This window comes from Ursus maritimus, unplaced genomic scaffold (genome assembly GCF_017311325.1).
Source record: "Ursus maritimus isolate PB19 unplaced genomic scaffold, ASM1731132v1 scaffold_4, whole genome shotgun sequence".
NCBI classification, from domain to species: domain Eukaryota; kingdom Metazoa; phylum Chordata; class Mammalia; order Carnivora; family Ursidae; genus Ursus; species Ursus maritimus.
The window spans coordinates 94,030,408-94,047,923 of record NW_024426552.1 but is presented as its reverse complement, the minus strand read 5'-3'; the positions used below and the strand labels follow the sequence as shown (position 1 = coordinate 94,047,923).

Below are 17,516 nucleotides of genomic sequence, written 5' to 3'. Positions count from 1 at the left end.
GGTCATAGACAAAATCCAAGTTAACAAAATACTCATCATGAAGCAAACATCCATGTAGTAAAACTGAAGCAAGAGCAAGCTCAGTAATTTGAGAAGTTCATACAATTAGAAACTAGCAGACCTAGGTCTGGTTGATGTGAAGCTTAGGCTTATTTCTCCATCCTATGAATTCATTTTGTGATATGCTTTCATCCTAGGGAAGAATATTAATGGGATTAAAACATACATGAGTCTAGTAAGAAACAGATCAGAGATTCAGAAGTGAGAGCTCTAGATGGGCTTAAAACGTAATCAGAGTTCTCTCAGTACTTAACAGTTCCCTAATGGATCTAATTAATGTCCAAATGCAGTCTGTTTCGGACTAGTAAACAATTCACAAAAAATATTATAACTCAATTCAAATGTATAAATCAGATAAATGATAAAGTATTACAAAACAAAGCTAGCGACTGATAAAGCACCTCCTTCAAAGACAAGTCCAAGTTGGCTCTACTCATGGCATCTTCCCTGGCTGTCCCGGACACTGATTATCAATTTATAGCACCCCTTCAGCTCTAGTGCAGCTCTTATATGGATTAGACAACTGCAAATCTGGGACGTTTTTTAAAGCATCAGTTGAGAGATAAGAAGAAATTGGGTTGGTTTGTTTCCCAAACTCACAAAGTTAACTACCGGTGGTTTCAGAATCAGAACCAAGAGCCCCTAACTAGTCCGTGTTCTTCCTGGCACCCAACCCTACCCCCTGCTGCTGCTCTACAACCTGGTACTGAAATCCATAGCTTCCACTTTTATGAAGGACTCAGTTTCTGAAAAGTGAAGCGCAAAATGAACTATCGTGCACTCAAGTGGAAGTCAAGTAATTCTACTGCTAAAAATCGCCCCTACTGCTCACTCTTAAATTTTCTACTCCAGCAAAATAGATTTTTTTAAAATTTTTTTATAATGTTTTTTTTTATTATATTATGTTAGTCACCATACAGTACATCCCTGGTTTCTGATGTAAAGTTTGAGGACTCCATCAAGATAAAAAGCAAAATAGATTTTTAAGTAGTCTCTGCTCAAGGAATGGCTTCTACTAGAGCAGGAAGAGAATAAAAACAGTTCATGTCTAGTCATCACGGATGAAATCAAAGTAGATTCTACTGCTGTATATAAAGCACCATTCTCTATATGACATAATCATTTACTTTTTTTTACAATAGTAGTATAAGGAATCAAAATATGGTTAGTAGTTTTGTAACATTTCAATTTTAATTATGAAATACTTTAAATATGTAGATATGTATTACATATGACATGACTTGATCACACAATTTAATATCAGTAATTACAAATATTTGTTTCACGAGCACCTGGGTGGCACAGTCAGTCGAATGTCTGGCTCTTGGTTTCAGCTCGGGTCGTGATCTCGAAGTAGTGGAATTGAGCCCCCTGTCTGGCTCCACACTCAGCATGTAGTCTTCTTCAGATTCTCTCTGCCCCTCCCCCACCCTCTCAAATAAATAAATAAAATCTTTAAAAAAAATTTGCTTCAGATAGCCATATCAAAAAAAAATAGGCTTTAGAGCTAATTGTATTATTGCATTGAAGTAGACATACTTAATTCCCATGCATGTTTTTGACTATTACTACATCTGAATGTATCCATAAAATGTTATAAATTTCTTAAATATTTCCAAAAATACTTATCTCCATGTGTCCTTTTACATTTAAATTTTAATGTCATATTTTTGAGATGTATCCATATAAATAGAAGTAGTCCTATGTCATTCATTTTAACTGCTTGATTGCTTTCCATTACACAAATTACCACAGATTACATATCTGTGAGCTTTGGCCAAATGCCTTTTATTAGGTTACAGCAGAGAATGTCTCCCCCTAGGGCACAGCTCAGGAAGGCTTGCACCCAGTATAAAAGAATTGGGGTCCTTATGCTCAGGAATCCTCTCCCATAACACAGGACACTGCACGTGTAGGTTGTCACCTAGTCCTCTTCATGAGGCCATGTGGAAATTGAAAATTAGAGTTCTGCTTGCAGAAATTCATTCTGATTATTTTCTTCACTGGGGGAGGAGGAAGAAAAGCTCATCTGCAATGAGGCTTTGTTTTTGAGATCTATTATCGGCTAAATTGTGAGAACATCTTCTAGAAGGGATTGGATTTCTTTTGGCAGACACATTAAGGTATCAATAGACACAGATTAAAATTAATGTGAATTTGTTGGCTTGGAGCTTCTGAGCAAGAAATCTGTATCTAAACTGTAAACCTATGTTAAATGAAAGCCCAAGATTTCCATTTTTCAGGTAAGATATTTTATTGACCTGTCCCAGATCCTATGCAGAAATCAGTTTCTCTTCATCTTGTTGCATCTGTGAGTATGTCTCCCAGGGTAGTCCTTCAGGGACAGAGAAGACTTCTAGGGATCAAAAGTTTTTGCAAAGGTCTCAGTTCCAACTTTGCACTTCAAAAAGGAAGAAGACCCGCCACAGAGTGGGCCCAAAAATCCAATCCCCAAGCAGACGTGGCAATAGCTCAATAGTCATTCTTCTATGTTTTGGTCCCACCTTCACTTTAGACACCATGGAGATTCATTTCAAATGACTTTGAAGGGTTGTTACAATATTTGACTTGCCTAATTTCCAAAAAAATGTATTAGGTAATCACAATTACCTAAGATTTTTAATATATAGAACAGAGATTCAAATATAGCTTCAAAACTTGGCATTAATGTAACAATGAGCTACTTTACTTGTTCTCTAAGATGAAATGAAAACTATACCCCTATTTCTTTATTAGCCGTGTTTCTAAAGGAACTGCCTTTAAAACTATGAGAAACAAACTGAGGGCCTCAGAGGGGAGGGGCGTGGGGGAATGGGATAGACCAGTGATGGGTAGTAAGGAGGGCACGTATTGCATGGTGCACTGGGTGTTGTACGCAACTAATGAATCATCGAGCCTTACATCGGAAACCAGGGATGTACTGTATGGTGACTAACATAATATAATAAAAAATCATTTAAAAAAATAATAAATAAATAAAACCTTATACTAACATTAAACTACAAAAACTGGTTCTAATCTACATATCTGCATTTATTTCATTTTAACCAGTGACTATACAGTAAAAAGCTAGAAAGGATTTATTATACTAAGTTATTCATAATAATAAATTTCATTTAGAAAAGTAACAGCTCTCTTAGTATGGTGCATGAGGTGGGCCTTAAAGTGTTATTTGTCACATAAAACCATTTGTTATAATGGCATTTACCATATTAGAATTTGTCCTGTAGGTCATTAACATTCTTTCCCATATGAGTCATCTTCAACTATCTCAAGATAATATAAGGTAGCACATTTTAACTTCAATAGGTAGTAATGTTTAAGAATATACGGTGTCGGGGCGCCTGGGTGGCACAGCGGTTAAGCGTCTGCCTTCGGCTCAGGGCGTGATCCCGGCGTTATGGGATCGAGCCCCACATCAGGCTCCTCTGCTATGAGCCTGCTTCTTCCTCTCCCACTCCCCCTGCTTGTGTTCCCTCTCTTGCTGGCTGTCTCTATCTCTGTCAAATAAATAAATAAAATCTTTTAAAAAAAAAAAAAGAATATATGGTGTCAATATAAAATTTTCTTATGACATTTTGTATAACATTTTTAATCTAATAAACATAACAGAGATTTACCAGTGGTGACTCTGTAGTTTTAGAATCTTCAAAGTTTGGCCTCTCGTGCAGATTGCTAAATTCCAAGGATTCTTTGATGTCCTGAGATAATTGCTCCTTAATGGAAGGTTTTTCTAAATCTATACTTGGCAAATAATCCTTGCTCTCAAGTGATACGCAGGAATCACCAGACTTTTGATTACTTTTCATATCTATCATTTTCTCCTTGAAATTTCTTTCAGAAAAGCTGCTTTCCCCTAATTTCTCAATGGAAGGAGAATAAACATCAGGATCCACACTGATGTCAAATTTTGCATTTGAAGTTCCTGCTGTTGAAAACAATTATTTACAAAAGTTAAATAAGCTGATTAGACTGTTAATAAACCAAAACTTCTGTGGTATAAACCTTTATCAATAAGCACTATTTTAGCAACATTTCTTTACTGAGATCTCAGTGGTAAAATACTTTTACTCTGCTTATGTTTATAAATGATAATCATAATTACTGATGTATTCAAACCTTGATGAACCAGACTAATGGAAAAAGGCAAGATTTTATTTGTAATGAAATTTCAAAATTGATGCACATTTTTATTTCAGCCTGTGGTTCAATTCCCCCCTTCCCACATCCTCTCCCACTCAAGTTTTACAATGGCAATTTATGAAAAATAATGCAGAGAGAACTGTATTTCCACATTTTGCCTCTTTTCCTTAGCATGCCTGGTGATGAGGTGAGGGCAAGGGGAAATCTGAAGATGAAGGAACAGTACAAGTTAGGGGCACAGAAAATGTTTCAGCTGGGACACCTGCCTCTGGAAAGCTACAAAATGAGCAAGATTATATTAGTCACCACCTCCTTATGTCTGCTTTAAATAAATGAGTTTCTTTAGATCATTGGTTTTCAACCTTGGTGCACAATGGAATCATCTGAAGGTACTCTTTAAAATTGTCAAATGTATATAAAACTTCAAATGTATATAAGCCTGACCCCAAACCAATTAAATCAGACACTGGGAGTGGGATTCAAGCACTGTTTTTTTCCACCTCCGTCCACCAAGTTCTCCAGGTAATTATAATGTGCAGCCAGGGTTGTGAAACATTGGTCTAAATTTTAGAAAGAATAAAAATCCTTTAACAATTTTTGCACCATACTGCACTCATTTTAAATAAAAATATGTATATTGTTATCCAGACTGAATATAGCTTCATCTGATTATCTCTATGCTCTTTCCAATATAAATATCTTATCTCTATAAATAGATGGTATAAAATAGTAAAGGCTATGACTAAAATACTATCCAGTGATGTAAATTCTGCCTTGCTGCCCAAAGGACTTACTCGTTGCAATCAAATGTTTGTATCACTTGGCAATTACACATAGTATTTAGAACCTCCATTTCCAACAACTATCACCTCTTAAATCACACAAGTACTATCAGAAATACAGTAACTTGTATATCAGAGAAATACTTTTACAAGTAAAACTTTATATAAGCTATTCAGTTTAAGGAAACTTCCATTAAAATGCTGTATTTTCTTCCTAAACTTGAATAGAAATTAGTTGATTTTTTTGGTACAAAGAGTTGCCATTTCCTATACATAAATGTCTATAACTAACCTCTGCAATATTTTTGTAAAATTGCAAAACTCCATTATTAGGATCAGTTGATGCTCAAGAGGGGACAAAGCAGCATTTTAATAATCTTTAAAAATGTGATGCAGAAAGTATAGGTATGATTTAATTTAGTTTATTCGTTGGAAGTTCCATTAAGTCATAAAAATCAGATGCCTTGGCTCAACATTTGAAAATCAATTAATTTGTCACATCAATAGGCTAAGGAAGAAAAATCACAGGATCATATCAGTAGATGCAAACCAGAAATGAAAGGGAACTTCCTCAACTTGATAAAGATATAAAAAGCCCTAGAGTTAACATCATACTTAATAATGATAAACTAGATGCTTTAATCCTAAGATCAGGAACTAGTTAAGGAGCTCCCCTCTTACAACTCCTTTCCAACATCGCACTACTAATAACACAATACCATTAGCAAACAAAAAATGAAATACTTAAGAATGAACCTAACAAAATACGTATAAGAGCTATATGAGGAAAACTACAAATATCTGATGAAAGAAATCAAAGAACTAAATAAATGGAGAGATAGTCCATGTTCACAAATAGGAAGACTCAACATTGTCAAAATGTCACTTCTTCCCAACTTGATCTATAGATTCAGTGCAACCCCAATTAAAATCCCAGCAAGTTATTTTGTGAATATTGATAAACTGATTCTAAAGCTTATATGGAGAGGTAAAAGACCCCGAAAAGCCAACACAATATGGAAGGAGAAGAACGTCACAGGACTGACACTACACAACTTCAAAAACTACTAAACAATTATAGTAACCAAAACAATGTGGTAATAGTAAAAGTATAGAAAAATAGATCAATAGAACATAATGGAGAATCTATAGATAGTCCCACATAAATACAGTCAACTGATCTTTGCCAAACAGCAAAGGCAAAGTGATAGAGAAAAGACAGTCTTTATAAGTGATACTAGAACTGGACATCCACATGCCCCCAAATTAATCCGGACACAGACCTTCCACCCTTCACAAAAATTAACTCAAAAGAGTGACAGACCTAAATGGGAAATGCAAAACTGTAAAACCCTTAGGACATAAAAAATCTAGATGATCCTGGGTATGTTAATGACATTTTAAGATACACACCAAGGACAGGATCCATGAAAGAAATAATTGATAAGGTGAATGTCATTAAAATTAAAATTCTGTTCTGTAAAAGACACTGTCAAGAGAATGAGAAGACAAGCCATAGACTTAGAGAAAATATTTGCAAAACACACATCTGATAGAGTACTGTTATCCCAAATATTAAAAAATCTAAAATTTCAACAGTAAGAAAGTGGAGAGTTCAATTAAAAAGTAGGCCAACAACCTTAATAGACACTTCATCAAAGAAGATATACAGATGGCAAATAAGCATATGAAAATCTGTTCAACATCATATGCTATTGGGGAATTGCAAGTTAAAACAACAATGAAATCTATTCCACAATTTTTGGAATGACAAAAATCCAAAACTCTGACAATACCAAATGCTGGCAAGAATGTGGAGAACAGGAACTCTCATTCATTGCTGATGGGAATGCAAAATGGTACAGCCACTTTGGAAGACAGTTTGGTGATTTCTTACAAAACTAAACATATTCTTACCATGTGATCTAACAATTCCAATCCTTGGTATTTACCCAAATGAGTTGAAAAGTTATGTTCAAATATACATGGATGTTTATAGCAGCTTTATTCATAATTGCCAAAACTCAGAATCAACCAAGTTGTCCTTCAATAGGTGAATATCTAAATAAATTGTGATACACCCAGACAATGAAGGATTATTCAGTACTAAAAAAAAAAAAAAAAAAAAAGGAGCTATCAAGCCATAAAAAGACATGGAGGCACCTTTAAGTGCATATTACTAGGTGAAAAAAGCCAATATGAAAAGATTACATAGTGTATCATTCCAGCTCCATGACATTCTGGAAAAGGCTAAATTATAAAGTAAAAAGATCAGTAGTTGCCAGGAGTTAGGAGGGAGGGTGGTAACATAAAAAGGCAGGGCACAGAGTATTTTTAGGGCAATATAATGATTTTTTATGATACTATAATGGTAGATACATGTCATTATAAATTTGTCTAAGCCCACAGAATGTACAATACCAAGAGTGAACCCTAATGTGAACTATGGACTTTGGGTGATAATAGTGTGTCAACGTATGTTTGTTGATTGTAGCAAATGTACTACTCTCATTTGGGAAGTTGATAGTAGGACGAGCTATGAGTTTGTGAAGACACAGTGTATATGGGAACATTCTGTATTTCCTGCCCAATTTTGTTGTGAACCTAAAACTGCTCTAAAAAATAAAGCCTATTTACATAAATTATCTTTAAAGTAACACTTAGTGGGTATTTATATTCAGCATTTTCCCAAAGGTAACTGGAACACCATACTCCAGGTAGGTAAGAAAATATCTTTTTGGAGCCTTGTAAAGTCCTAAATTCCCATGTGGATATAGTTCATAGTTGGTCATAATAATTTAGAGGTTTATTAGTTGCAGATGTCAAGACCAGCAGGATTACCACAGATTATGGTTCTCTACTACCCAATCAGAAGGTAATCATCAGTTTTACAACTAGTTATTTTAAATAATGATCTTAAGTATCTCTCAAATCCTTCATATTAGATATATTTGTCTTTCTGAAAATCCTAAATAGATTAAACATAATATTTGAAAGGCAGATTAGAAACAATCTAGTTCCTATGTTTTAGTTTAGGAAAATGCGATCTAAGAAAGCAAGTGACGTGTTCAAGGTCACACAATGATTTAAGGCAGAAATGGAAATGAAATTTGACTCCCAGACCAAGATAATTTATTGTGACTGTCTTTAAATGGTGCTCTCACCATCTAGAAATTGAAACCAGACATTTGCATACAGCATTCTAATCTATAAATTCTAAGGAAACTACTAGTAACAACAATGTAGATATATAAATGTGACGATTTGTTTGGTTTGGTTTTATCAATTATGTGAAACTTTACATCAAATTCAAATATTTTGGGAGATTTAATGCAAGGGAGGGCAACAGGGTGCCAATTAGATTTTCATTACTAAAATCCCACCCATGTAACCTTTGAAATGCTAGCTCAGTCCACAATAACTTTTAGAGACACCAGCCAACATTGGCTGCTTTCCTTCTGAATATAGACATTGTTGCCCATTGACTGAAAAGAGTATTTGCTAGAAAATTATTTATTTTCAACCAAGTTTTTCTAAGTATTAAATTTTCTGGGCTTCAAATGAACAGCATAATAGGTAAAGTTTCACATACTGCAATACCTACAGGTTTTATTAACTTGCCAACATTCATTGTTAATAATATTAATCCATAAGAAAAAAAGTTACCTTTTGAGTTATTTTTACAGTAAGAAGAGCTGTTGTTCAGATGAAGATGTAAGAGCTCTGTTTTTCCCTTGGTGAAAACATGATGTTGATGGATGTCAGTTTCATATAGAAAAGTGTTCTGATAATCATGAAATGTGCAACTTTCATGTTTCAGGACAAGCAAAAGAGAAGAGTTGAAAGAAATGATATAGAAAAGAAAGTAAAAAGGCCCATCTTATTAAAACAAATACAGTAAAACCTTTAGGGAATAGGGTTATTCACATTAATTTAATATTTTTTTTAACCTTACTGTGGACACATTCTAAACCACAAGTAACTAAATAGTATTATGGATTTTAAAGAAAGAGGCAACTGGGCCAAATCTGATTTAACTGAACAATGTCAAATGAAAACTTCTTTTAAAAAATATTCTGAAATAAGTTTGGTTCTTTATATTCTTTCTTCTAAAAATGGAGAGTTACCTTTTAAGCTCATTGAAATCTGATAAAACCAGGGTTTTATTACTTAAATAAACTTTTTGTTTGTCAATGAACTATCAGAGTCAAAAAGCCATATGTGATATTTATTTTCAATTTTTAATGATGGTTACTATATACTAGCATACATACAATTTAAATAACATTTTCTATGAATTGAATGATATATTCAATAATATCCAATATTTTTTGCAAGCTTTACATAGTACCACCATAAAAATTGATTATGTTCCTGTGTCACTTATGATTCTTTATGGTTCTTCTTAGAAAAGAAGAAACACGGGACACCCGGGTGGCACAGTGTGTTAAGTGTCTGCCTTTTGCTCAGGTCATGATCCCAGGACATGGAGTCCTGCATCTGGCTCCTTGCTTAGCAGGGAGCCTGCTTCTCCCCCTGATGGCTGCTCCCCCTGCTTGTGCTCTCTCTTTCTCTCAGACAAATAAATAAAATCTTTTAAAAAAAGGAAGGAAGGAACTCTATAGGCACCTCCAAACCCAAGATGCAAAACCAGTGCCAAACCATGATCAGTAACATTCTCTGCCTTCTGTAACACCCTACATGGAGGTCAAAGCAGGGCATGTGATAAGATATATAAAAGAATCAAATTAGAGAGCAGATATGTCATTCATTTCCTTAGGAATACAGTAGTCCATACAAATCTCTTATCTACTGACTAAAAGGTTATCTCCTGCCAAAAGCACATTTGCTGCTAGGTATCTGGGTCTATGTCTCCAAACATGGGGCTTTCAGGTCCAAGGGCATCCCTTAGGCCCACTGCTGTTCCAAAATGCTGATAGGGCCTGTGCTGATCTGAACATATAAACAAAAAATTGGTGTAGGGGCTACTTAATAGGAACTTCACTCTGCTCTTTACCCAATTTAATACTTTGTAGTCAAAACACATGAAACCCTAGCTAAAGTTTCAACAGCAAAGGAGTCCTTTTATCATTACTAACAGATACAGCTAGATATTATTTTTCACTTGGAAATGACAAAATTCTAAAAAAAGTTATAAAGTGAACTATTATACTTCACTTGTTTAATTTACCACACAGTGGTAAATTAATGTACCTAGTAAGTAATCTATAGTTTGGGAGTTCTTTTGTCTTTCAAACTAATCATTAATATATCTGTTTTTATTTAGGGTTCATAGCAAACTGAAATAAGAAAAATCCAAAGAGTATCTTTGGAGAAAAGAAGAAAGCTCATATGACATATGTCATCCTTGGTAAGCCATTTCAAATAATAACGCTGAAGTCAGAAGTTATCTATTAAGTAATCCAGATATTAGGTAAGAATATAAATGTATCATTACAGCCACTTTTCTAATTACTGAATGTTGGCAAATATTAGCAATATTGTACACAAATTTAAATGCGGCTTTAGTAGAATATATTCTAACATTGAAGTCACATGTTTTTTACATCATGAATTTCTTTTTTTTAATGTTTTTTTATTATATTATGTTAGTCACCATACAGTCCATCCCTGGTTTCTGATGTAAAGTTCGATGATTCATTAGTTGCGTATAACATCATGAATTTCTCATTTAAAGAGATAGTTGATTTGGGGGTAGGTTTTTAATTAGCATCAAAAGTGAATTAGAAAGATCTTACCTTTGTTGACTGTCTGCATCTGCTAACTCAACTTTATAGGGCACTATGTCTCCCGGTTCTTCAAATTCCTCTTCATAAGTCTTATTCAATGCACGTAGTATAATATTAGTATGTTCAATAAATGTATTTTACATTAACCAGTTAACTTGTATGTAGTATTTAGAGAATTTTCTTCCTACAAAGAATGTCATTAGCTTTCTGGCTATGTGCCATAGAACATTAGTTCTAGAAGATCTAACCAAATTCAACAACTATTTGTTGAGGGCATTTGCTTTGTCAGCCATTTTATCACTACTATCACACCTAGAAATAACACTAACAGCCATCTGATTACGTAACTACTGAGTGCCAAGTAGGCTAGTGACTGAAATGTTTTTAGTTCTCTGCATAGCATGTTATAAGCTTACTCTGTGCATCAACAAAACAGAGAGAAACACACATACATATGTAAGCACACGTGCTTATTTGTTAAATATCTTAAATTTATCCAGAGGAGAATTAAAATGTCTCTAGGCACACATGCACATAGAGGAGAAGCTATTAACCGAAAGAAGAAAGTAGTATTTAAAGAGATATTTCTTCCCTTCTAGTCTTTTTCTGTGACAGCCACAGGGAGAGAATTATCAAGGACAAGTAGTACATTTAGCTACCAGATGACTAGAAAGTCAGAAATGTGCTAAGTTTGTCAAAACTTAAACTTTCAGCATAAGCTCTACCCCTGATTGGCTCAAGCTCCAGTTGATTCTACTTTGTATCTTCTAGAGGTTTGTATTCAAATTATTATTATACTAAATCCCTTAAATATTATTACTATTTTTCCTTTAAATAGAAAATAATATTAGATGACATTCAAGAAATTACATGTATACAAATTATATTAAATAGATACCATATTAGGAGACTAATTTTTGCTTAAAAAGACTAGTAACATAAAGAACTAAATAAAACAAACACTAAACTACATTTCTATAAGCTAAAAGTAGTACATTTCCCACGCTACATGCTTCCAAAAATGGCACAGTATCAGTACAGCTCACAAATTTACTGCCTACATTAAAGATAATACTGTTTTATTCCTTTCAACATATTTAATTCAAACTCTTGTAAATTTCCTTTCCAACAATATTGAATTATGAAAAAAGTCTTGTTGAAAATACTATGTAGTTGTAATTACATGTTATGAATTTCTTGTTTATTAAGTAATAGAGTAGTCATTATGCACTTACATCATCCAGTTCAACTATTTTTAGAGATGGCTCAGGTCTCTCTATGTTTAATTCTTCTACTGGCAGAAAAAGCTCTGGGTATTGTACTTTGGTCTCCTCAACTAGGATACAAGATTAGGAAATAATATCATCAAAGAATATACTTCACCTGATAATTCCCTATCTTCAAATAACATAGTCAACAATAAAATAATAATGTTCTCTTGTGCATCCACACTGATATGTAAATGCTATCAGTTTCCCCAGCTCAAGTTAAAATACACATTTTCTTAACATTCAGTGTTTAAATAAACAAAATGATTTATTTTAAGGCAAAGTAAATCTATGGAATGGGAAGAGGAGTGTGCTTGAGTCTGATCTAGAGATAAAGAGTGCATAGCCCAGTTGAGGATAACATAGTAAAAAAACCAAAAGCAGATGCTGACTAATGTTTAGTGTGTAAAATTTGAAATAATAAATTAGAAAATATCTAATCAAGTCTGAACTAACCATCACTATCTTCATCACTTTCATTCTGGGAACACTGTGCCTCAGTAGCAGTTTTACATTGAGGTATGAATGTATCCGGTAGCATGTTTTGAAGTTGCTCCTGTGGTGTTCTACAAAACAAGAAAGAAGCATTATAAGACTAAAATTTATTATCTGAAATTTTCCCAGATGAGGTCTGGATTTATTTCACAATCGAGTGAGTATGCAAAATTAATGATGAAACCAAAGCTGTGCCTCTAATTCACAGAAGTATGATTGCATAATAGAATCTTAATCTACTAAAATAATTTTGTAAACCAAATTAACATCACACAAGATTTTTCTTTTTTTAAAATTTTTATTTATTTATTTTTTGAGAGAGAGATGAGTACAAGCAGGGTAGGGGCATAGGAGAGGGAGAAGCAGACTCCCCGCTCAGCAGGCAAGCCAGATGTGGGGCTCCATCCCAGGACCCTGGGATCAGGACCTGAGCCATCCAGGCACCCACACACAAGATTTTTCAATTTCAGGTCCTACTATTTTTCGTTTAGGATGAAAATCCAAGTTATGATAGAAGTCAGTGTTCTTGCAGAAGCCACATGGAGTCCATGAAACATACTACACTATTTAAAAAGCTAATTTATGTGGGCCCCTGGGTGGCTCAGTTGGTTAAGTGGCTGACTCTTGGTTTCAGTTTAGGTCATGATCTCAGGATCCTGGAATCAAATCCTGCATCAGGCTCCACACTTAGTGGGGAATCTGCTTGAGGATTCTCTTTCTCCTTCTCCCTCTGCCCCTCTCCCCATCACGTTCTCTCTTTCTCTCAAATAAATAAATCTTTTTTTTAAAAAGCACTGATTTATGAATGTGTGTTATATATTACAGCCTAGGTAATGTGTTGATAAGTACTAAGGGAACCTAAAGACATTCTTTTAAACTTTCACCAAGCCAGTAGGGTGATAAAATCTGCTCCCACAATATGAACATAGTATGTTCTGGCTGTCCCATTTATCACCCAATTAATGAGGTCTGATATGGCCCATCTCGTATAGAAGAAAATGAAATACAGGAATTCTCAAAGGTCAAGATTATGCATCTGGTTCCAGAGGATAGTCCCAAGTTATTGAGAAGGTGGCACTTTTCAATCAAGAATATAAGTAGCTACAGCCCTTCCAGACCATAACAGCTCATGGAGTCGTCATGTAAAAGTCAGGGCCTTCTTAATGATAATAGTATGTAGCATTGATACAAAGCTTAAAATGTACCAGGCTCCACTCTAACTAATTTGGGGTATTAAATATTCATAGGTATGTTAAATAGGCACCAGTATTATCTTACTTTTACAGATGAGAAAACTGAGGCACAAAGAAGTAAATCAACCTGTTCAAAGTCATTCAGGTAGTAAATGCAGAAGAGAATTTGAACCCAAGGAGTCCATCTCCCCAAGTCAATGTTCTTAACCATTACTCTATATGGCCTCTCTCCCAGTTTGCAAAGGCAATAAAATTTGATAATCTGGCAGTCTATGGCTAACTGCATTTTCCCAATATATGTAATGTATATATCAGAACACTCCAAAATATTTATAAATTATTCAGCTTTGTGTCTTAACAAATTTGATGGGTGTGACATCTTACATCTATAATTTAATTAAGTGATGAAAAACATTAAAGAGTAAAGGTCAAAACAAACTGGCACCTGGGCACCAGAAACCTCTTTCCAGTTTGACACAGATATACTGTACAAAAAACTCAATCATAGATGCACACGAATGTACTTTTATCCAGGACTCCTCTCTGAAGTAAAAATTTACCTAATTTAATGAGCAAAGCCCTGAACCAAGGCTTATACTCCAGACAACAGAGTATTGGAACTACTGATTGCTTATTCTAAACTACAATATTTTGTAGACCAAGATATTTTACAGGATTTGCTCACAAACAAACTACTAATTAGTCAATAAACTAGGTCTGTATTCTGGCTTTTGGGACCTTGGCACCATTCCTTGCTTAAAAGGTCATGCCACATAAATAAAGGGTGAAATATCTTTTAGAATAAGATTTCCTCACCAGATTTTCCTCAAAATTTAAACAAATATTTATTGAAGACTGACTAATTGATGGGTACACACTACTGAATGTCATACCTAAAAGACTGTTATGGGCATTACACTTTACAAGAGATATAAACAGCATGGACAGCAGTTGCATAGGAATAACGAGAAGAGTATTTGAATGAACTTAAAGCCCTGCCACATAAACCACAAGGGGATACAACTATATACCTAGTAAAATGACCACCACCGGAGTTAAGATGGCAGAGGAGTAGGGGACCCCTTTTTCAGCCGGTCCCCTGAGTCGAGTTGAATAGGTACCAGACCATCCTGAACATTAACGGAATCAGCATGAGACACAGGAGCTCTGGATCTCTACAAATGAACATCTCCAGTGCTGAGTATTGAGGTAGGAAGCGGGGAGCCGCGAAACCGTGCAAGATATTGGAAGATAAATGGAAGGGGGAGGGAGCCACCGCATTCGGGCGCCGGGAAGCGGTAGCCACCTGCACAGAGGAGTGAGCGGTCTCACGGACCAGCACCCGCGAGAGAGCGGACTGAGACCATGAGCCAGGGGACACATGCCACCAGACTGAAATGGAGCTCCAGTGTGCTCACTGGAACCAGACTGAGACCTGGAGCTCCGGGAGTGTGCAGGGGTGGCTGGCAGCTAGCGGCTGGCATCTAGCAGCTGGCGGTGTTAGAAACACAAAGGACAGAGGAAGTGAGGGCTGGGACGCCCGGTGTGGGGCGCAAATCCCGGGACACTGCAGGGCTGAGCAGCACCAATAGAAACAGAGGTAAAGTGGCCAGAATATCAGTGGAGAATGGTCCACGATCCCTCTGTTCTGAGACAGAGGCTGAGATTCGGCCACTGCTGCTCTGACTCTCAGAAGAGGCACAGCAAACCACCAGCGAAAGCCGCCAGAGAACAAAAGCCTGGAAAGACCGGCTCACAGTATGCCCACCACCATCCCCCCTCGCAGGGGACACGGAGACGCTACCCAAACAGGGTTGCCTGAGTATCGGTGCAGCAGGCCCCTCCCAGAGAAGGCGGACTGAAAAATCAAGAAGCCCACATCCCTAAGATCCCTATAAAACAAGGGCTCACGGCCTGGGTCCCGGTCAATAATTTGGGCTCTGGACAACCCCGCAAACTCTCCTCATCATAATGATGAGAAGGAGAAATCCCCCACAGCAAAGAAAAGACAATGAGTCTGTGGCCTCTGTCACAGAACTAATGGTTACGGATATAACCAAATTATCAGAAATGGAATTCAGAGTAACAATGGACAAGATGATGTGTAGACTTGAAAAAGTATTAACTAAAACGTTAATGAGAATATAGAATCTCTAAGGGTGGAAATGAGAGCGAATCTGGCAGAAATTAAAAATTCTGTGAGCCAAATGCAGTCAAAACTAGAGGATCTGACAGGCACAGTGACTGAGGCAGAAGAACGTATTGGTGAATTGGAGGATGGGTTAGTACAAGAGAAAGCTAAAATAGAAACTTGGCTCAAAAAAATCCAATCCCAAGAATGTAGGTTACGGGAGATTACTGACTCAATGAAACGTTCCAATGTCAGAATCATCGGCATCCCCAAGGGGGTGGAGAATAACAGAGGTCTAGAAGAGATATTTGAACAAATTGTAGCTGAAAACAACCCTAATCTAGCAAGGGAAACAAACATTCGTATCCAAGAGGCAGAGAGGACCTCTCCCAAGCTCAACCACGACAAACCTACACCACATCACGGCATAGTGCAATTGCAAATATTAGATCCAAGGATACATTATTGAAAGCGGGCAGGACAAAGAAATTTCTCATGTACCAAGGCAAAGGCATCAGAATTACGTCAGACCTGTCTACACAGACCTGGAATGAGAGAAAGGATTGGGCGGGGGGGCATTTTTAAAGCTCTTTCAGAGAAAAACATGCAGCCAAGGATCCTTTATCCAGCAAGGCTGTCATTCAGAATTGATGGAGAAATAAAGAACTTACAGAATCGCCAGTCATTGACCAATTTCATAACCATGAAACCAGCCCTACAGGAGATGTCAAGGGGGTTCTATAAAGGTGAAAAGGCCCCAAGAGTGATACAGAACAGAAAGTTACAATCTATAAAAACAAAGACTTTACAGGCAACATGGCATCTTTAAAATCATATCTCTCAATATTCAGTCTCAATGTAAATGGCTTAAATGCTCCCATAATGACACAGGGTTGCAGATTGGATAAAAAGACATGACCCATCCATGTGCTGTCTACAAGGGACTCATTTTGAACCTAAAGATGCATTCAGACTGAAAGTAAAGGCATGGAATACCATCTTTCACGCCAATGGACCTCACAAGAAAGCTGGGGTAGCAATTCTCATATCAGACAGATTGGATTTTAAACTAAAGACTATAGGTAGAGACACCGAAGGTCACTATATTATTCTTAAAGGATGTCTCCAACAAGTGGATATGACAATTGTAAATATATATGCCCCCGAAAGGAGAGCAGCAAGATACACAAGCCAACTCTTAACCACAATAAAGAGACATATAGATAAAAATATGTTAATAGTAGAGGACCTCAACACTCCACTATCAGAAATAGACAGAATACCTATGCAAAAAATCGACAAAGAAACAAGAGCTTTGAATGCCATACTCGACCAGTTGGACCTCATAGATATGTATAGAACACTACACCCCAAAACCAAAGAATACTCATTCTATTCTAATGCCCATGGAACATTCTCAAGAATAGACTATGTTCTGGGACACAAAAAAGGTCTCAACCGATACCAAAAGACTGAAATTATTCCTGCATATTCTCAGACCACAACGCTTTGAAATTGGAACTCAACCACAAGGAAAAATTTGGAAGAAACTCAAACATTTGGAGACTAAGAACCATCCTGCTCAGGAATGATTCAATAAACCAGGAAATCAAAAATCGATTTAAACAATTTATGGAGACCAACGAGAATGAAAACACAACAGTCCAAAACCTATGGGATACTGCAAAGGCAGT

General features: G+C 36.1%; 1 protein-coding gene across 1 annotated transcript in view; it reads right to left on the bottom strand.

Moving 5' to 3' along the window:
- Positions 1 to 17,516, bottom strand: part of ZBBX (zinc finger B-box domain containing) — a 119,848-nt gene that overhangs the window by 45,741 nt on the left and 56,591 nt on the right. Inside the window, exons 10-14 of the mRNA XM_040621744.1 lie at positions 12,460 to 12,569; positions 11,971 to 12,071; positions 10,745 to 10,824; positions 8,652 to 8,791; positions 3,681 to 3,988 (exon numbers count right to left, since the gene is read on the bottom strand). Coding sequence (XP_040477678.1) covers positions 3,681 to 3,988; positions 8,652 to 8,791; positions 10,745 to 10,824; positions 11,971 to 12,071; positions 12,460 to 12,569 — 739 coding nt within the window. The remainder of the gene's footprint in view (positions 1 to 3,680; positions 3,989 to 8,651; positions 8,792 to 10,744; positions 10,825 to 11,970; positions 12,072 to 12,459; positions 12,570 to 17,516) is intronic.